At 36.8% G+C, this 22,346-nt stretch overlaps 1 protein-coding gene across 1 annotated transcript in view; it reads left to right on the top strand.

The window, feature by feature from the left end:
- Positions 1–14,896, top strand: part of HIF1A (hypoxia inducible factor 1 subunit alpha) — a 42,624-nt gene extending 27,728 nt beyond the window's left edge. Inside the window, exons 7-15 of the mRNA XM_028114429.1 lie at positions 3,088–3,194; positions 4,656–4,803; positions 6,605–6,825; positions 7,680–7,966; positions 9,402–9,524; positions 9,656–10,077; positions 12,312–12,420; positions 12,958–13,084; positions 13,589–14,896. Coding sequence (XP_027970230.1) covers positions 3,088–3,194; positions 4,656–4,803; positions 6,605–6,825; positions 7,680–7,966; positions 9,402–9,524; positions 9,656–10,077; positions 12,312–12,420; positions 12,958–13,084; positions 13,589–13,740 — 1,696 coding nt within the window. The 3' untranslated portion in view covers positions 13,741–14,896. The remainder of the gene's footprint in view (positions 1–3,087; positions 3,195–4,655; positions 4,804–6,604; positions 6,826–7,679; positions 7,967–9,401; positions 9,525–9,655; positions 10,078–12,311; positions 12,421–12,957; positions 13,085–13,588) is intronic.
- Positions 14,897–22,346: the final 7,450 nt, after the last annotated feature.

Here is a 22,346-nt window from a genome sequence, read left to right as displayed (position 1 = left end):
ATCATAAAATAGATAGGAATCCCCCTCCCCACTGGACAAGGAAATGTGACAGAACTCTGGCTTTAAAATCACATAATCCTGGATTCAGTCCTGGCTTGCAGCTCTGATACAGTGTGGCCTTGGTATTTGAACTTAACTATTTCACATTTTATGATCCTTATCTGTTAAATAAGGTTAATATTTTGAAAGGCTCTTGCCAGGATTAAAGGAGTTTGTTGAGTGCCTAGTACACACAGTGAATGCTTTACCACTGGTGTCCACTATCAGAAAAATGAAGATAGAAAAGCTAACAAGTATTTTAGGGTGTTTATTGCCATTATTCATGTGAATATATGATAGAACAAGATACCCATCTCTTTTTGAGGAATTATTTTTTATTTTTAGAACTCAGTAGCAAAGTATAGAAGTAAGTTGGAGAGAAAGGAAAGTGGTGGAGCTAGAATCAGAATTGAGAAAGGGAATGACATTTCTCTCTGGTTATATCAGAAGACTGGCAAAATGATCATGACAGAGGAGTAAGGACTGCCAGCTTAGAGATCAACCAAGTAAGGTTTTGAGTTTGACCAGGAGATTATTGTTTTCTGGTTAGAGCTCTTTCTAGGAACTTCTCACATCTAAAACCTCTAAGAACTGAGACCTAGAAAAATATTTGCTCAGTTTTGAGAAAATCTAATGTATCAAACTTCTGGTATTCAGAATATCTCACAAATAATATTTACTGTAACAATTTCCACATATAGTCATTCAACACATTTATTTGAGCATCTACAAGTTCATGGCAAAGTAGAAATGAAGAGCAACAGTTCTTATCCTCAGGACGCTTATAATGAAGGAATAATACGCTGCATAGTTGCTTTAGATCACAGGTTCCTAGTCTCTTAACACTTTTCGATAGGATTTTCTGAATTACTCCCCTTTTTGGTACAGAATATAAGTTATGTATTCTCTAAAGTTAAATAAAATTGACTTTCTAGGAAAATGTGTTGTTTATATTTTAACATCTTGTATCCTTCAGTGATAGACATACCTCAACTCAGATTGAGAAGTACTGACCAGACACCTAATTAAATCAGAGCTTCTTAACATGAAAATACAAGGCCCTCATTAATCTAGTTCTCTAGCCTCATCTCTCCTCACCTGCCCCCCACAACCACATGAGTCTTTCTTGTTTACACAATGTCAAGCATTTTCTTATCTTAAGCATTTTCTCATCTCTGTCTTTGCTTCTGGTATCCTGTCTTCCTGAAATGGTTTTGCTCTCCCTGCTTCTCGCCTATGTTCAACTCCTAAGTCTCCTATAAGAAGTTGTCCCTCACCCGACTATTTCTTCTCAATGGATAAGGGTGGGTCCTCTGATTCCTGCAACAGATTCCCATCATTACACTTAGCACATTATTTCATAAGTAGTATGGTAACTCTTCCAGAAGATTAGCTAAATGTTGAGTTTTGAGCTTGTATTTTCACACCCAGAACAATACCAGGCATACTTATGCATATAAAGATTTAAATAATGGAAGTTTTTTTTAATTCCATGGGAGTTTTATTTAAATAACTTACATAAAACCAATTAAAGTTATTTTTAGAGTATAATGTAAAGAAATAGGACTGTTTTTTATAAAATAATTTCCTTTGTAATGCTGCCACCTAGTGCAGATGTGTTTAGGGATATCCCTTTGTAAAGAAGTCTGGATTTTAGCTTGGTTTGGTTTAATTTGTTTTTTTTATAAACCACTTTCTATTTACCTATTTTTATTTTGGAATAAACTATATGGCACATCTTGCCTTAAAGTGTGACAACACAAAGAGTATTACTATTATACATTTCTTAGAAGGATATCTCCCCTGTGTGTTTTTTGTAGTTTTTTTGGACACAGTACATTAAGTAACTTTGCTTACACCTCAGTTAGAAAGTCCTTTAAATTCTAAAGCCTGAGAAAATGAAAAGTTTAACTCATGTTTTGCACTCAGAAAAAAGAGAACATTTCAGTTTAGTATGGTGCTAAGTATTCTCTTTCACATGAAATGGGTTCCATTTCAGACTCGTTATAGAAAGTAATATCTAATCCCTGTCCAAAAAGAGTTGCCTGGAAACCAAAAGGGGTAACTGAATTTTCTGTTCCATTTTCAGTTTGATATCATTTTTCATCTGAAATGAATTCCTATAATTTTATATTATTTAAAAAACTAAGTATAAGAGCATCTTCTAAAACCAACATAATATGTATTTCTTAAGTTCCCATTTAGTGTGGATAGTCTTTGGTTGGTGATATTAAAATTCTGTAGTATTGATCCCCCAAAGTGAAGCCTTGCCTAAGGGCACTGTTAAAGAATCTGGTTTTATGGTAAACTAATGTTATGGATTTAATCTTGTATTTCTTTTTTTTTTTAAAGATTTTTTATTTATTTGAGAGATAGAAAGCACGAGAGGGAAGAGGGCCAGAGGGAGGAGCAGACTCCCCGCCGAGCAGGGAGCACAATGTGGGACTCGATCCCGGGACTCCAGGATCATGACCTGAGCCGAAGGCATGGCTTAACCAACTGAGCCACCCAGGCGCCCTGGATTTAATCTTATATTTCAAATTAAATGTCAGTGGCTACCTTTATAACTTTCATCATTTAATTTAGCAGTACTTCCTATCTATTTATGAATCCCCTGTCTTGTTACCAAAAGTAAGTACAGTAAAATGTGATAAAAATAGGGGGTGCCTGGGTGATGCAGTGGGTTGAGTGTCTAACTCTTGGTTTCGGCTCAGGTCATGATCTCAGAGTTGTGGGATCTAGCCCCATGTCAGACTCTGTGCGCGCATGCTCTCTCTCAAATAAGTAGATAAATATTTAAAAAAAAAAAAATAGGTATCAAGTTTGGGTGAAGGGGATAAAAGAGTCAAGTAGCAGGATGAACCCAGAGGACTTACCAGAAGTGCATGGTGTGTACTGCATTTAGTTAACTGTAGAGTTACCAAAGGTGAGATGTAAACTCACTCTAAGCAAAGGAGGATGCTCTTAATGCGTATCAGTTACTTTGGAGAAGCAAAATTTTTCTTTATCACTTAGTTTCTTTTTTCTTTTATAATTTTTACTTAACAGAATTACTGAATTGATGGGATATGAGCCAGAAGAACTTTTGGGCCGCTCAATTTATGAATATTATCATGCTTTGGACTCTGACCATCTGACCAAAACTCATCATGATAGTAAGTACAGTGAAGAACTACAGATATTCTAATTATTTAACTCTTGCAGTCTCTTTACTGTTTAGCCATATATGTAACTTTTTGGTTAAAATTAACCAGTCTTCCTAGACTAAACATTTTTTTTTTTTTTAAGTTTGGGGCTTGAACTCAAAAACCTGAGATCAAGACCTGAGCTGAGATCAAGAGTCAGACGCTTAACGAACTGAGCCACCCAGCTGCCTCTCCTAGACTAAATGTCTTCTTTTTTTTTTTTTTTAAGATTTTATTTATTTGAAAAAGACAGCGAGAGAGAGCAGGAGCAGGGGAAGGGGTGGGGGGAGAAGCAGGCTCCCCACTGAGCAGGGAGCCTGATGCTGGTTGGATCCCAGGACCCTGGGATCATGACCCAAGCCAAAGGCAAATGCTTAACCAACTAAGCCACCCAAGCACCCTTCTTAGACTAAATGTTTTAATAGAACTCTTCATAAGGGATTTTGACCATTAAGTCTATGTTTTGTGTTTGTTATAACGAATACTAAAGTAGAATCATTTAATAATATATAAAACTAACTTGGCATTTTAAATACAAAGACTAAAGGTCATAGAATATTACAGCATCATTTTCAGAATTCATACTTAAGTATTCAGACCAGTGGTTGGCACATGGAAGGCACTCAGAAAATAATTGTTCAGTAACTCAATGAATTTGAAGGTGATCAGTGTCATGTACAAGTGGTAACAAGTACCCTTGACATAAGATACAATTCTGTTTTACTCGTGAATGTTATTTAAAAGATCCAAGTAAGACTTTGAAATATCATTTGCCTGAAAACATGGCTTCCCAGTGTGATTGGGGATATCTGAATGTCACTGAGTTAGTAAGATTAGCCTTGAACTGCAGAATGAGCCCAAGTCGGCAGTCAGGGCCCCAGTCCTCGCGATAATGTCATCATTACTGTTTATCTAGTACTTTCTCCCAAATCAGTAAGAGATTAAGATCGCCTAGACTGTCAAAAGATTTCAGCGTGATATCAGTTGAGAGTCAGATATGCTAGCACAGTTATTTTGAAGCATCGTTAATTCTCTGGAAACCTCCTTAGAAATTTAAGGAAATATAGCAGTGCCACTTGCTCAAATGCTCTCTGTAGAATCAAGATTATTCTTTCTGCAGTCTTTCTGATACTTTCAACATCTAAGTCATTAAAGGAATTTTAGTCACTGCTGTCCTTCATTCCTGGCTTTCATTTTATTTAAAGTGAAGATTGGCAGGAAAGGAGTTTATTTTGGGAGTTAGAAGAATGAAATGTGTATATTTTTGGCTATGCCAGGGCTTTTTCTCTGTTTAAACGGTTACAGTTGATTCCATTAAAATAAACATCTCTTTTCTAAAATGATGACCAACATTCAGCATCCATTCATTTGATTGAAAATTCAAAGTTATTTTCTCTGCGTGACTCTTTTTCCTTTCCTTTCCACTCCTAGTGTTTACTAAAGGACAAGTCACCACAGGACAGTACAGGATGCTTGCCAAAAGAGGTGGATATGTCTGGGTTGAAACTCAAGCAACTGTCATATATAACACTAAGAACTCTCAACCACAGTGCATTGTATGTGTAAATTATGTTGTGAGGTAAGCTTGGAAAGTAAATATTTTGGGGGAGCAAGTCATTACTTTTTTGGATAATCTGTTCTTTCATAGGAAGAGAAGATTATAAATGTTACCTGAAATTTATTTTCACATTTCTACCTAATTATGGTTTTTAGTACTCTTGACTGGAGTGTCCAGGCCAGCTATTCTGCAGTGATTCTACTAATATCGGTAGCTATCTGTTTCCATCCTTTTCACTCTCATTTTTAAAAAAAGACCTTGAAAAAAAACCCAGAGATCTCCTGTTTGTTGGGTTAGTTTGTTCTAGTTATATATCTATCAGCATATACTATCTCAAGTAATTGCGTTATTTTTGTAGGAAGAGTACCGGCCTTGGCATAGTTAGATCTGTGTCATAGCTCTTTCACTCATTAGCTCCATGACCTTGGGAAATTCTCATTTCTTTGAATTTCACCCATATAGGAGAGATGATAACATTTAGCTCAGAAGGTTGTAATGAGGATTAGATGAAATCCTATATAAAGGTGACTGTAAAAGGCTGTATAATGTGGTGCATGGCTCTTGTATATTCATGAGCTCTTCTTTTAGTTGATTGGCTTGTGAATATTAGGATATCATAAACCAATCTTTCATTTGATCTACTTCAGCAAGTGACTGCCCCCTTCTAGTCCATCTTTCAGATTACCACCATGCTGAGTTTTCTTGCATGAATATCTAATTTCATTTTCCTTAGAATGGTTTTAAAGATCTTTTTATCATAAGATAAACCATGGCTTACTTGCATAGCATCATTTCTTGTCATTTTCTCTACTCTCATGCTTTCACAGATTCCATCATCTTTCTAAAACTATGGCCACCTGTCTTAGGAAGACTTTGGTCATTTTATTTTTGCCACTTCTGACACTATCCTATAATGTTGTTCTCACAGTTTTTTTCATGTTTTAATATTAGTGCCAAAAAGTTCTTTTGTGGCTTTCCCATTATATAAGAATCACCCACTTGGAATGTCCTTCTTTTCCCCTACCCCATCTGCCAAAAAAACCCTACTTGAGCCGGAGTTTCAGTTTGTTGGCTTCGCTGTGAAGCAGACCTTCTCTATTTTAGCAATTACCACTTTGTTTTTTAATTGTTTGCACATCTACTTTCACACTGGGTTACAAACTTCTGAGGGCAAGGGTTAGGTATTTTAAACTTTGTATCCTTGGTTCATTTCACTTAGTGAACACTTAAATATTTGTTGATTAAAGGAACAACAAAACATTTAAGCCAAACACAAAGATGGATCTGTTGTTCATCATCCCCTCTTCAGCTCTATACTGCAGGTGTTACCATGATACCATTTTCTTACCATCAAGGAAAATGTGGCACCCTTCATAGAAAGGCCTTGGGCGTTTATGTATCTTTATATTCTGGGACCATCCTTAGGTCATGCTTCATACATCAGTCCCAAAGAGTTCTTCTGTGCCAGTTTCATTACATATGAATCAGCCCAAAAATTGTGAAGATCTGTTTGTGCCCTTCATGTACTTGACTATTATATTTCTTTGTCACCATCACTCTTTCCAGAGGGATAGCTGAATGAATTTTCTTAATTGGTCAAATATTTGAACTATCTTGTACTATGAATTTTTATACGTGTTTATTTCATATTGGTATTTTAAACCCTAAATGTGACCAAGTATGCATGAGAGATTAGGATAAGGCATCTTAAAATGTTCCTTTTCATAAAGAAGAATTTTAAGAGATAAGGTTATTTCAGAGACACCCCCCCAACATTGTGTCAATGCTCATTTAAGAATTACTCGTCTCTCTTTTTTGACAGTGGTATTATTCAGCACGACTTGATTTTCTCCCTTCAACAAACAGAATGTGTCCTCAAACCAGTTGAATCTTCAGATATGAAAATGACTCAGCTATTCACCAAAGTTGAATCAGAAGATACAAGTAGTCTCTTTGATAAACTTAAGAAGGAACCTGATGCTTTAACTTTGCTGGCCCCAGCTGCTGGAGACACAATCATATCTTTAGATTTCGGCAGCAATGGTGGGTCTTTAGTTATTCTTTTGATTGCCTAAAAACTATGTCTGTTGGTACAAGGCTATTTTAACTGAACTTGGACATGTTTTTGTGGTAATCATTTGGGCACTGTAGTCTTTTTTTTTTTTTTTAAAGGTTTTATTTATTTGACAGAGACACAGCGAGAGAGGGAATACAAGCAGGGGAATGAGAGAGGGAGAAGCAGACCTTCTGCCAAGCAGGGAGCCCGATGTGGGGCTCGATCCCAGGACCCTGGGATCATGACCTGAGCCGAAGGCAGACGCTTAATGACTGAGCCACCCAGGCACCCCTGGACACTGTAGTCTTATATACTTTGTTTTTCAGAGTTTTTTTCAATACTTGCTTAAATATTTTTGCCCCTATAATTTCTCAGCATTCCTGCTGCTTTCACAGTGTTGGAACTTGTGCTTCAAAGGGTTCTTAGGTATTTCTTCTTCCCACTTTAATGTTTCTCCGCTACTCTGTTTCTATATCCTATTGCCATATTTTCTCCACAATGTAGCAGTTATATTGCAGTAAGTGTAGTTCATTAAAGGATAAATAAACAGTAATACCATAATATCAAACATTGAAAATAAAAACTGCTTTTCAGAATTGGTTAAATTTTAATGAATAGAAGGTATGAAAAGGTTGGAATTGCAGGGGTTTTTATGCCATAAATATAAAAGGAGCTGTCAATAGTAGATTGGAAAAATAACTCAGACTTATGTTTATACTATAATATCTGTAAACTTTCTGATTAAGGAAAATTTGGTAACATTTTTGTTTGATTGGATACATTTCTGTATATTATTAAAATCTAGCTATTCTTAATTGACTAATAATTTTTTTCCCTATAGACACAGAAACTGATGACCAACAACTTGAGGAGGTTCCGTTGTATAATGATGTAATGCTCCCCTCATCCAACGACAAATTACAGAGTATAAATTTGGCAATGTCTCCCTTACCTGCTTCTGAAACTCCAAAGCCACTTCGAAGTAGTGCTGATCCTGCACTCAATCAAGAAGTTGCATTAAAATTAGAGCCAAATCCAGAGTCCCTGGAACTTTCTTTTACTATGCCCCAGATTCAAGATCAGCCAGCTAGTCCTTCTGATGGAAGCACTAGACAAAGTTCACCTGAGGTAGGTGTCATGATATAAGAAGAGGGTAACTTTCATATTTTAATGTTCAGGAATGTATTCATAAAAGGAATACAAAAAGTCTTGAATTTAGACATCCACAGAGAACAGTGTGTGTGCCTGTAATTGCTCCAAGCCATTGATACTACCCTTTGAGTTGGAGAATTGTCAAGTAGCAAAAGGCTTATTTTAGCGAAGCTTAAAAGGGAAAGGACCCTAAGCTATTTGCCTAATTTAGCCCAATTTCCATTACTGTTCTGGATTAGTGTAACATGAAAATACCAAGTCTTACACAGAGTAAATACCTAATAACTATTTTTTTTAAAGATATTATTTATTTATTTATTTGACAGAGAGGCAGAGAGCACAGGTAGGCAGAGGGGCAGGCATAGGGAAAGGGAGAAGCAGGCTTTCCGCTGAGCAGGGAGCCCGATGTGGGGCTCGATGCCAGGATCCTGGGATCATGACCTGAGCCGAAGGCAGTTGCTTAACCGACTGAGCCACCCAGGCGCCCCCCTAATTATTTTTATTCAAATTCTGTCTTGATAATAGTTTTTCTGTAAACACTGAAAATGGTCTTTGAGGGCTAGGCTGAGGCCAGGACTAAAGATGTCACATAGGGCTCTATTTCTAAATCTAGAATGATTCCACTTCAGAGCTTCCTGTGTCTAAAAATAAGCTCAGGAGTAGGGCAACTCAGACTTGAGTATTATGACGAGTGATGCGCAAGTAAGTCTTAGTAAGTGGTGAATAATTTTACATTAAATATTTATCAGTTCAGACTGGCAAGCAAAGAGTAGGACATTTGACATCTCACAGCCTTCTGGAGAATATATTCTGTGCTGTGGTTACTCTGCTTACCAGCATAAAAATCTATTGATTCGTTTTGTTTTTAATCTAACAAAGATGTTAAAATGAGGGAAGCAAAAGTTTATGCTTAGACTATGTAGTTACAGTTTATTGGTTAGAATCCTTGTTCAGAATTCCTAAAATAGTACTGTATTCATTAAGGTGAAGGCAAGCAGAAGAACTTAAGTCTCCACCCCTCCCCTACCCCAGAATACATGTGAGATTTTTAGGTACATCCCACAGAAGTGTGGCTTCTCAGAACAAAGGTAGATTCCAGTGAGTGTATTATTGGCCAGTTAGGTACCATGTGGGAGTTGAATTATTAGAGGAGTTTTATTTTTCAGAAGAAGCAGACGAATGTATCTTTTAGTCCTAATTTTATGAATGATGTTACACAGAAATGTATATATTGGCAAAATTAGTTAAAAATGTAAGCTCAAAAGTTTAACTTCTCACTAGTTATATAAAATGTGTTGGAAGAGATGGACTTTGTTAGGGATTCTCTGAGGTGTGCTTTGAGAATTCTAACAACTAGCAAAATATGCATGTTTCCTCAGGGAAATGTAAACACATTGAATTCCTTTTACAGCCTAACAGTCCCAGTGAATATTGTTTTGATGTGGATAGTGATATGGTCAATGAATTTAAGCTGGAATTAGTAGAGAAACTTTTTGCTGAAGACACAGAAGCAAAGAATCCATTTTCCACCCAGGTATAGGAACTTGTTTATTATATTTTCTATTAAACTTTATTAATTTTTAGTTTGAAGTGATTCTGGGTTTAACTTCTTGTTCTTTTATAAGATGTGGCCATTGTAAAACTCATATACTTGTTGCTTTGAAGGACACTGATTTAGACTTGGAGATGTTAGCTCCTTATATCCCAATGGATGATGACTTCCAGTTACGTTCCTTCGATCAGTTGTCACCGCTGGAAAGCAGTTCTACGAACCCTCAAAGTGCGAGCACAGTTACAGTATTCCAGCCGACGCAAATTCAAGAGCCTCCTGTTACCACTACCAGTACCACTACCACTGATGAATTAAAAACAGTGACAAAAGATGGTATAGAAGACATTAAAATATTGATTGCATCTCCATCTCCTACCCATGTACCTAAAGTAACTGCTAGTGCCACAACATCACCATACAGTGATACTGGAAGTCGGACAGCCTCACCAAACAGAGCAGGAAAAGGAGTCATAGAACAGACAGAAAAATCTCATCCAAGAAGCCCTAACGTGTTATCTGTCACTTTGAGTCAAAGGTATTTATATATAACATTAAAGTTATTACCATTCTTTTATTATTTTTGAGAAAACGTGTGTGGTGGTAGCTTATTTCTAAACATAGCTAACTTTCTGGTAAATATGCTTTAAGAACATTAAATTGACATACAAATTCTGGTAAAACAAGCACTCAAAAAAATGCTCCTAAACTAACTGTGTATTTATTTTCTTGAAAATAACCATATCACCTATCTAAATGTAGGAGGTAGGAGGGTCTTCCAGTACCTTTAAAAAATGTAATGCAGTCAGTAAGTCCTTAACTGTACAAAAATTGGCCCAGTTTCTTGTAGTTGTTTAAATCAGACTAGTTAACTATCCTCACTGTTTCTGTCTCGAGTTATTTTAAAGCTTACCTGAATAAAAGACCTTCCAATGTAAGGGTATTTCCAATTCTCCATTTCAAATTAAGCCTGATAGTCTTCAGTCCCCAGTATTCAATACAGGTATTTACAAGCCTTCTTTTAAAATGTATGTGTAAATTGCTTTTATTTTTCATGACATATTTATAGAACATTAGCTGTATTATAAGTTAAATCGTTTAAGAGCTATAACGGGAATCTAAGCATGATGTAGGATGTTGCTTTTATGGAGTTAGTTTGAGCAAATACCTGTACACCACCCAAATTTTAAGTTATAGTTTCTATATATAACTTTTATAGTGGGATTTGATATTTTAAATTTGAGGCTGTAGTCAGAGGAAACAAGTTTTAGCTAGTCAGTGGGGCAGTTTGTGGAGGAAAGAAACCATTAATAACAATAGCAAGAAAAAAAGCACTGCCATAACAAGACTTTATGGCTTTTTTTCTCTTGCCCTTCATCACTATTTTGACCTAGAATGCTAGGAGGAACCTTTCCCAGAACTAGGAAAAGATCTTGGGGCTTTAGTTTAACAAAAAAAAATTTTAAATGTAATATTTACATTACTTTATAAATTAGTATGTCACCAACTGACTTTAGACTCAAATTCCTTTAAGGCTGTGACAATGTCTTAGACATTTTCATGGTACTAATACTTAGTACAGTATGTAATGTGTAATACTTGTTCAGTAAATGGTTATTAGATGGATAGATGGATGAATGAATATAGTTATAGAATTGGCAGTGACCTTGAATTTGCAGTTTACTGTTAGCTACAAGAGGACTATGGGATGTTCAGTTTTCTGAACAACTGTGTACCTGTCAAAACCAAAGTCTAACATCTAGTCACTTTAGCAAGTTTTTTTTCCACATTAGTTCCAAAATAGTATACACTAAACACTTAAGAGATGAACTTACCTTGAAGAAATAGAGGCTTTTTCTTTACTACTACTGAAATGATATTTACATGACAGAGTTATACTTCATAAAGATAATATATAGGAATTTTAAAACCTGCCTATCTGTATAGTGAAGGTTTCATAGAATTTTTTAAAATAGAAAACAAAACCTCATGTAGGAGAGCAATTTGAATAATGTATCACTTATCCATATGGCATTCTTAACTATATGGAACAGACCAAGGAGCTATTGTGATTGTGTATGGGCTGGGGAGAGGAGTTCTTGAAAAGACAAAACAGATAACAGAATTCATGTGCCTGATGCATAAAACAGTTCTTTGCTGTTTAATATTAATTTTAAATGCAGATAGTTCAGGTTTGATAAGCAGATCAATACTGAGGACAAAGTGGCTTAGTGGAAAAGATAACTGGGAGCGAGTGGGTATCAGGAAATCTAGAATGTACTTCCATATCTGCAACTAACTAGGTAACTCGCTTAAAGTCCCATTGCTAACAAGCTGCAGGTTTCTCATTTATAAAATAGTTGTTATATACCTCCTTACTTGGAGATTGGTGTGAGGCTAAAATGAACTAATGAACATGCAATATTTTATAAACAAAAACACTATACAAATGTGAAACTAATCTTGTATTCCTGTAGTCCCAAGAATATCTGTGTATTTTACTGGGTGGAATAAAGAATCAATATTTCACTTTAACCTATAAAAATATCCATTTAGTTCTGTTCAGATCTATTTTATAAATAGGTAAATGCATATTTTAAGAAATTTTGTTTTAAAAATTGAGCTTTGACTTTTAAATAAACTTTAGTAATCAGGAAAGTTCTCTTACATACAACATTATATTCCTTAATGTTGGCAAGCAGACATTATGTATTTTCAAAAACAACTTAGTTGGATATTTTAAAAATAATAAACAACCATATTTTTTTTCAGAACTACCATTCCTGAGGAAGAACTAAATCCAAAGATACTAGCTTTGCAGAATGCTCAGAGAAAGCGAAAAATAGAACAGGATGGTTCACTTTTTCAAGCAGTAGGAATTGTAAGTGTGAGAGTACATGTTTGTTTTTCTGTTCTAGCTAATGTGTTGTATATAAGTAATTCTTTGTTTCTTCCAAATACAGAAGTTGTATTTTCAGAGGTTAAACATTCTTTCACTTTGTATGCACTATTTCATAAAAATACATTTAATGAATACATTCTCGTTGTAAAAATTCCAAACAATACAGATGTATTTTAAGTGAAAAGTGAAATTTTCCACTCATTCATCACCAGTCTTGTTCTCTTTGCTTTCAGTTACTTCCCATCTTACCCCCCTTTAAAAACAGTAGTTAATGTTAAGTCAGGGATGGTGTAATTCATACTGATATTTTCAGATCATATTAACTAGAAAGCATTTATAGAAACAATTGCCATAATGAGTGGCAAATGATTTTATCATAGTATTAAGAGAAAGAAAATTTAGGGTTGTATTTAAGAAATATGCCTGCATACTGTTATTACACTTAAGCTGATTTCAGCGTTTTTGATCTTAAAAAATTTTAACACAGTAAAACTGAAATAACTTTACTGTTTTTAGGGAACATTATTACAGCAGCCAGACGATCGTGCAGCTACTACATCACTTTCTTGGAAGCGCGTAAAAGGATGCAAATCTAGTGAACACAGTGGAATGGAGCAAAAGACAATTATTTTAATACCCTCTGGTTAGTTTATTCTTTCTACCCTTGAACATCCCACAGAGAATTAAAATATATGAAACTTTATTTAGAAGCTTTACTGTCAGTGAGAGTGATTTTCATTCTTTAGCATCATTAAAAGTAATGTTAGCGGTGGTAATGCAGGAATAGCTATTTCAAGATGGAACTTTTAATTTTTAGTAATTATCTTTTATATATCTGTGTCTATGTCTATCAGTATTAAATAGAAGCTGAAACTTGTACATTTCTATGCCTTACTCAAAACTGATTTATCACTCCTTTGTGCCATCATTGTGTCCTTTAAATGCTTCTGACATAGCACCAGTAACTCTTTATTGCACTTACTTGTTTACATAGCTGTGGTTTTGCCCTAAAACCACAGACTAAACCATAGTCTAAAAACCCAGAGCTTATTTGTTTTATTTTCCTGCAATATCTATAGCATAGTGAGTGTTCAATAATATTCATTGACTAGGTGAATGAATACTTACACATGTCTTTGTTTTTCAGATTTAGCGTGTAGACTGCTGGGGCAATCAATGGATGAGAGTGGATTACCACAACTGACCAGTTATGATTGTGAAGTTAATGCTCCTATACAAGGCAGCAGAAACCTACTGCAGGGTGAAGAATTACTCAGAGCTTTGGATCAAGTTAACTGAGCTTTTTCATAATCTCATTCCTTTTTTTGGACACTGGTGGCTCATTACCTAAAGCAGTCTATTTATATTTTCTATATCTAATTTTAGAAGCCTGGCTACAATACTGCACAAACTTGGTTAGTTCAGTCTTGATCCCCTTTCTACTTCATTTACATTAATGCTCTTTTTTAGTACATGCCAGATCACAGCACGTTTTCACGGTTCCTTGGTATTTAAACCATTACATTGCAGTAGCGTCATTTTTAAAATGCACCTTTTTATTTATTTATTTTGGGCTAGGGAGTTTGTCCCTTATCGAATTATTTTTAATAAGATGCCAATATAATTTTTTTTAAGAAGGCAGTAACCTTTCATCATGATCAGTTTGAAAAATTTTTACTCAGTTTTTTCACATTTTACATAAACAATGATTTGCCAGCAGTACATGGTAGCCACAATTGCACAATATATTTTCTTAAAAAAATACCAGCAGTTACTCATGCAATATATTCTGCATTTATAAAACTAGTTTTTAAGAAGAAATTTTTTTTTTGGCCTATGAAATTGTTAAACCTGGAACATGACTTTGTTAATCATATAATAATGATTCTTAAATGCTTGTATGGTTTATTATTTAAATGGGTAAAGCCATTTACATGATATAGAAAGATATGCATATATCTGGAAGGTATGTGACATTTATTTGGATAAAATTCTCAATTCAGAGAAATGATCTGATGTTTCTGTAGTCACTTTGCCAGCTCAAAAGAAAACAATATCCTATCTGTAGTTGTGGAAGTTTATGCTAATATTGTGTAATTGATATTAAACCTAAATGTTCTGCCCACCCTGTTGGTATAAAGATATTTTGAGCAGATTGTGAACAAGAAAAAAAATCATGCTTTGTTAGCAAAATTGCCTAGTATGTTAATTTGCTCAAAATTTGATGTTTGGTTTTATGCACTTTGTCGCTATTAACATCCTTCTGTTTTCATATAGATTTCAATAATTGAGTAATTTTAGAAGCATTATTTTAGAAATATATAGTTGTCACAGTAAACATCTTGTTTTTCTATGTGCATTGTACAAATTTTTCATTCCTTTTGCTTTTTGTGGTTGGATCTAACACTAACTGTATTGTTTTGTTACATCAAATAAACATCTTCTGTGGACCAGGCCCCCTTTGATCAGCTTTTATGTTAAAATATTTGCTTCAGTGCCTCCAACTCATAAAATTGATTACCAACAATTTAATTATGAAAATTACATCAGTAATGATTATTTCTACATTTATTTTCTTTATCACTTTATACTGTGTCCCTAAATGTCATGTTAAGTAAAATCAAACTATAATGTTCCACTGTAAAAAAATACGCTTTTAGAAAAGAAATCATTTATAAATTTATGAACCTATTAAAGTAAAGCCGATTTTAATGCTTTAATCCCAGGTGATTGGGATGAGTGAAGCAAATCCTGAACATTATAGTTACATAATGTTGTAAGGGCTAGAAGTGCCTCTAAAGATTTCCAATCTATTCCCATTTCATAGATGAAGAAATGTAGACCTCAAATGATAATCGACTTGTCCATGTCTTCAAGGTAATAAATGGTACACCAAAGATTTAAATTTAGGTCTTCTGACTCTGATATGAAACTAGAACAAACCTTGCATTTTTTGTTTTAATGATACTGTATATATTTTTAAAATAACTTTACTCATTTTTCCTGTATTTTGTTTATGGAATAGCTATATTTTTTTAATTTTTTATTGTTATGTTAACCACCATACATTACATCATTAGTTTTTGACGTGTAGTCTTCCATGATTCATTGTTTGTGCATAACACCCAGTGCTCCATGCAGAACGTGCCCTCTTTAATACCCATCACCAGGCTAACCCATCCTCCCACCCCTCTCCCCTCTAGAACCCTCAGTTTGGTCTTCAGAGTCCATCGTCTCTCATGGTTCGTCTCCCCCTCCGATTTCCCCCCCTTCATTCTTCCCCTCGTGCTTTTTTTTTCCTTAACATATATTGCATTGTTTCAGAGGTACAGATCTGTGATTCAACACTCTTGCACAATTCACAGCGCTCATCATAGCACATACCCTCCCCAATGTCTTTATCACCCAGCCACCCCATCCCTCCCACCCTGCACCACTCCAGCAACCCGCAGTTTGTTTCCTGAGATTAAGAATTTCTCATTATCAGTGAGGTTATTATGATACATGTCTTTCTCTGACTTATTTTGCTATATTTCTTTTCTGATTATAAAAGTATATTCTCACTTTAAAAAATTTAGTACAAAAAGATGAAAAATCACTGTGAACCTCTGCACCTAGAAGTAACAGCAAATGATTTTTATGGACAAATTACAGAGGCAGTGCCAGAGCCTTAGGTCTTGTAACCTGATGTTATAAGAACAAAATATCCTGAACAAAATGAACTAAGCCCCAGATCTTAGGTGGCTGTTTTTCTCTTAGACTGAAGAAAATGTTACTACAATTACATGAAAATTTGGGAACAAAAATTTATAATACGAAGACTTACTCCAAGATTTGGGGAGCCATGTATATTTCACTGTAAATACTACAATGCGAAGTGCATCTGCATTTCAGCATAGAGGTGGTATTTTAGAATAAAATAGTTGCTTCATATTTTCAGGTCAAAATACCAAAAGTCCTGCTTATTTTGGTAGCAAATTAGCTCTATTTGAAAACTAGAAGTGGATGTATAGTTTTCAAATATTAGTAAGTGGTCAGATTATATGTAATGACCAGGAGTCAGAAAATGACTTGTAAGAGCAATGATTTAGAAGAGAAAGTCACTTTAAAGGACAGTAGAACTGGAAGGAAATAAGTACCCACCCACCTCTTGGTCATCAGAAATTCCCCCCCACACACACACACCCCGGAGTGCTTGAAGCTGTTGGAAATAGCAGAACCGGCCCTTCCTTCCCAGCATTGTGCCCTCTCTTTGAGACTCATTTACTTCTTTATAATGCCTTTCTCTGAAGTATAACCCTACTCTAGCAACTAGAATTCTCTAATAGCTTTTCTCTCCTTATGCATGCCTATCACCCACTTTTCTGGTGCCACTGAGTGAATGATCACAGTATTATTTTCACACCTGAAGAAAGTATGGCAAAGGAGTTTAGTGTATTTTGTTCTTTTGTTCTAAGCCTTACCTTTAACTTTGTAACTAAAAAGAGTTCCACAGAGAGCTTACCACAGCTAAATACAGTGGCTTTTAGATTAGGAGTTTAAAATGAATCTGACATCTTTCAGGTATTATATGTTACAGTTTGTGCTGAGCATTTTGCATATTATCTCACAATCTTCAAAAAACACCTATGAATTAATATTTATATCTCATTTTATAGATGAGGAAACAGTCTTGGAGAGGTAGCTCAAGGTTCAAAGCATTTGAGCTGGCCATCAGTGACTCCATAGCCCATGGTGCTGAACACCACAGGGTGCCAGCCAGTTCAGGAGAACATATCCTTTTCCCTGATAACTGTTTAAATAGCAAGAGAAAGCAGTGGGGTGAAGGTAATGATATCAGAACACACTCAGGGGATGTCCTAAGCAAGAAATGGCAAGACATAAATGGAAATGAGTAAAAATGGTGTTCTACAGTGCTATCGAATTTTGAGTTTGAACTAGAGATTCAGGTGTCTGGTGATGGAGACATTAACTCACAAGTAAGAGGTGATTTATGGAAAGCCCGTCAACGAAGTATAAAAGGTTATACCAATGTACGATACGGTTCTCCCAGAGCTGTTTGCCTTAATGGCATAACAGACACGTTTATTTTAAGTCTGTATAACTTTGCAACTATCACTTCAAATAGCTCTTTTCCCCTACAACCTCTAAAATACAGAAAAGATGAGCTTAATGTTACTGGCTTTGCAGAAACTTAAATATTGAGATTCTAAAAGTTCAGATTTCTAATGTAGCAACATCAGAAACAAGTTGCAAAGAATATGGAATCTTTTTTTTTTAACAATAGGGTTTTGGTTAAATAAAACCTTTGCCAGCATGTTGCCAACTGTAGCCAACAAAAGTGTAAAGAAAAAAATCTTTTACTCAGGTGTTTGGTTTTTTTTTTAAGTCCGCCACTAACCACTTTACTCGTATTTCATCCCTTAAAATAGCGCTGAACCCGTTGTTCCAGATCGTTTTACAGATCGTTGTTCGATCTGTAGAATTTGATATGAAATAGTCTCCCTGTACTATAAAAGCTATACCTTACCAAACAAACCCTCCTATAAAACGCCTTCTGGAGCTTTATTGTGTTCACACTTTTCAGAGGTTTGGACATAATTTTCTTACCTGTAGTGGACGGTTTTATCCAAGACGCTGCCCAGACACCCGATCTCCTTGTACTATTTAATTTCTTTTATTCCCTTGTCTCGGCTCCATGATCCGGGACGGAGAGAAAAGACAGGTGCCTGAGAGCAGCACTGATCAGACAGACCCCTCAGCGGGGAAAATAAGAAGGATGCGGAAGGGACCGGTCACCCCTTCTATGCCTGGTGCCGCCGGTACTACATGATAAGGATGCGAAACACAAGCCGCTGGGAAAAACTTGCCCAAGCCCCGCCCGCCGAGCTGCAGGCCCCGCCCCGGTACGTGCTCGGGCGCAGCACCGCAACCCCAGCCCCCGCCCTCGGCTCGGAGGCCGGGTTCGCTCCGTGGGGCTGCTGCTCCCAGGCGCCCGCCTACGTGTGAAAGCTCATGTGGGAGGCGCGGCCCCTGCCGCGTCTGCACGGGCGGGCCGGGTGCGCTGGTGGTCAGCAGTGCCCTTTGTCTTCGCCGATTTGTCCAATTCTGATGTCTGGTCCTTGCCCCCACTTCTCTTGGCATGAGAGGGTTGGGAGATGCAGGGAACAGAGACCCGATGTGTTGCTGTGGAGCTGTCTGCGGAACTCCCAAATATTTTGGGGTGTGAAGCTGTGCTTTATAGAATAGAAAAATATCTGAGGTGTCCTAACAGATTGGACCTTGTTTATATAACAGGTTTTAAAAATTAGTCATCTACTAATCTGGTCAAAAACAGAGGACTCTTTCGGTTATTTGAATAAATTTCCCATGAGGAACTCAGAGGTTTAGTTTATTTTATATAAAGCACTTTGAGATATCCCTGATCAAGTAAATTGGAACTTTAGCTGCCCCAGGTGTTTTGTTTGGTTTTGCTTTTTGTTTGTCGTGTTTTTTGAATATTGTGTGCCAGCACCCTATTGAGGCCAGCTATTGAGAATAGTTTGGGAGAAGATAATCTTGTTGGACAGAAGGGAGGTGAGTTTATGGAATACGGAGAAGCCTGCGGCATTAAATTTAATCTCCTGTAATTAGTATGTTAAGATTGTGCAGTTTGTAGTAAAAGTACACAGAAAGGTATTGTTTAAATTAATAACCTCATAGGTTTATATCCACAGTTGCCAACATTTTACATTTTATTTTACATTGTTTCCTTCAGGAAAATTCAATGTTCATGGTTTTTCAAACAGAATATCCAAGAAAGTAAGAGTACATTTTTTAAAAAGTGATCGAGGTGTTTTAAATGTTTTACTAATAAAAACTGATCTGTAGCCTCAATCATCTTGTGTGTTTGTATTTATTGATTTAGAGAGGTGCCACTTAAAGAGAGTGCTACAACTCTTTTGGTCTTATGGATGTTTAATAATCATAAACTGGTGATTCTCCACAGAGCAGAGCAGGCTTGGGGGTGGGGTGGGTGGCTGTAATGTTTATCACCAAGGGCAATGCATTTTAAAAAGTTGAGAAACATCATATAGCCTCACAAGTAGACTAGAACTCTGTTAAGTCAAATCTATTTTTTAGAGATCTTTGAAACATTAAAACATTAAGAAACACTATATAGAGATCCTTTCCAAGTATTTCTGGATAATATTTGCTCTTTGAAACTTTTTTTTTTTATGGTTCTACACATACCTGCTATGACAGACATAGGAGCTCTGAACAGCTGTGGGGTAAACCATCATAAACTGTCTCCTGATTTCCCAGTAGGCTGGTAGAATATTGAAAGCAAAAACAAAAGCATAAACAAAAGTGAGGTATTAACACTACAAATTAGAGAGGAGCCAACACATACTGGGTGGGTGCTATGCCTCCTCCCAGGCAAATTGAACTGCAAATATTTGCCACCCCTGTGAACTGCCATGTCACTACACCTTTAGCTTTCTTCTTTTTTTTTTTTAAGCTTCATTGGTCATTTATGCATGTCTCATTTCGCCAGTAAAGCTCTTATCTCCTTCCAGCATGATTCCATATGATTCATCTTTGATTGCTCCTTAAAACCTTCCACTCTGCTTGCACAAGGACAACTCACACATGATTAAAGGTGGGAGAGGATCTCGTGTGACAAGGGGACCAGAGAAGAATTATGATCGGAGAAAGAGAATGGGGAAAACAGGACTATCTTCTAGTCTTCCAGTGAAATCCATTCATTCAGTGAACAGTTACTGAGGGTTGAGTGAGTCCAAGCTGTTTGCTATATTCAGAATGTTTGTTTCCTCTCAACATTCATATGTTGAAACCTAACCTCCAAGATGATACCAGTAGGAAGTGGGGCCTTTGGGCAGTGATTAGGTCATGAGGGTGGAGCCTCATGAAAGGGATTCCTGCCCTTATAATAGACACCTTTTTTATGAGGCTCCACCCTCATGATCTAATCCCTACCCAAAGGCCCCACTTCCTAAAACTATCATCTTGGAGTTTAGGTTTCAAGATAGGAATGTTGATAGCCTCTCCTGAGAGCTCCATTGCTTCCTTTGGCTGTGTGAGGATTCAATGAGAAGTCAGCCATCTGCAAGTGTAACAGGGTTCTCACCAGCCTCCAGAACTGTGAGGAATCAGTGTTTGTTATTTATAAGCTCCCGAGTTTATGGTATTTTTCTTAAAGCAGCTTGAACAGACTAGGACAATGTTATTCTAAGACCTGTGGATGATACAAATATTCCAGAATGTGGTGCCTACCATCAACAGCCCATTCTATGAGCTACTCACACATTCAACTGTTATTGGGCAAAACATGACTGAAAACTAAATATAATATTTATTGGCCATTTAAGATGTTCTGAGTCGCCATTACCTTTTCTTTTCATGAATTGTTTCTAGCTTGATAATCTGTATCCAGACTACACTGCTCCCCACAGGAACCTCAAATTTGGCTTCTGAAAAACTAACTGTGCTCCACATGATTCATCATACGTTCTCCAAATGCCTCCTCCTCCTGCATTCCCTGCTCCGTGTCCCAAACCAATCCCTAGAGGTCCCTTGTCACTTACGTCCTTATCCACCACATCCAGTCCGACTCAATTCTTTTTTTTCCTTAAATTTTCACTTTGGAAATTTTGAACATGTACAAAAGTAAAGAGAATAGTATAATGATGCCCAAGTCTCTGCTATTGGGTTCCCTAGGAAGTAGACTCTGAGATGGAGACTGCAGGTCATGTATTAGCGCTTTAAGGGACAACATGAGAAAGCAAAAAAGTGGAAGTGCGTAGAGGGAGAAACCAAGCTGAGATGCAGTCCCAACAAAGATCTTCAGCAGCCATATGTGGAGCTCTAGACCTGGGATAGTCCTTGAGAGCTGTCCCAAGTTACAGAGAGGGCTGGGGCCTTTACACCCCTACACTGATCAGTCATTGGATGGGGGAGTTATGCCTTTAAATGCATCTCCAGGAAAATGGCAGTATGAGGAGCTCCATGGACTTGTTCCCCAGTGAAACAACTACAACTGGCAAGATTTTTTAAAAAATACCATTTAAAGTTTCTTGAACTTGTCTGAAGAGAATACAGCAGATGAAGAAAATTTTATTTAAGAAAATATACTAAATCTTGGTAAGAACATCAAGAGTTAGTGACACTTGAGCCATGACCTGCTGCCTCCCCCACCCTGCTCGGTATGACAAAAGCTCAACTCCAGCTGGGTGTGGCCAAGAAAGGGCTCCCTCTTTCCCTACATCCCAAAGGGCTATGGTATCTTTCTGGGAGGGCCAGGCAGCCAGCACTTCTCATCCTCTTTAACTTCATGTTGCAAAGGTAAGAGATTGGAGAGATCGGGAACTCCTTTCTTCCTTTCAGACACTATTCATAGGACAGGCTCTATCCCAGGCACAGCAGGCCAAGAGTGGTAGGACCCCAATTGCTTTCACCTCAGCTCTCACATTTGTAAGCTGGGAGTTCCATGCTAGCAGAGGCAGCCTGAGAAGAATTATTGCCCCCTCCTACAGCCCTGCTCCTAAAGCAAGGTATCATTCTGAGAGAAGTGGGCCTCTGTCCCCATCCCCAGCTCCATAGCAGTGGCTCTGAGATTTTGCCCAGAGGGAGAGAAAGTCCATTAGAACAGAAACTCAGAAGCTCTCCCCACAGGAATGGACTCTATTTGGAAGAGTGTGAGAAGATTCAAACCCTAAGGTGCTGTTAAAAACAATGTATGTTTTGGTGGTAATTAAGAAGAGGCTGGTAGCTCCATGGCAGCAACAAGTTAAACTGCAGACCAAGGACTCTACCAGAGAAAGTCAAGGAAAGAGACAACTAAGAGGAAGTCCTCTTGGGATCAGAACAGGCCTCAAAGACTACCTCTGCAAAGGAGCCTAAAT

The sequence above is a fragment of the Eumetopias jubatus genome, unplaced genomic scaffold, assembly GCF_037043125.1.
Source record: "Eumetopias jubatus isolate StellerSeaLion01/CBP00866 unplaced genomic scaffold, mEumJub1_p1.0 scaffold_7, whole genome shotgun sequence".
In the NCBI taxonomy this organism is placed as follows: Eukaryota; Metazoa; Chordata; class Mammalia; order Carnivora; family Otariidae; genus Eumetopias; species Eumetopias jubatus.
The sequence above is the reverse complement of the archived record's forward strand: the minus strand, read 5'-3'. Positions and strand labels throughout refer to the sequence as shown.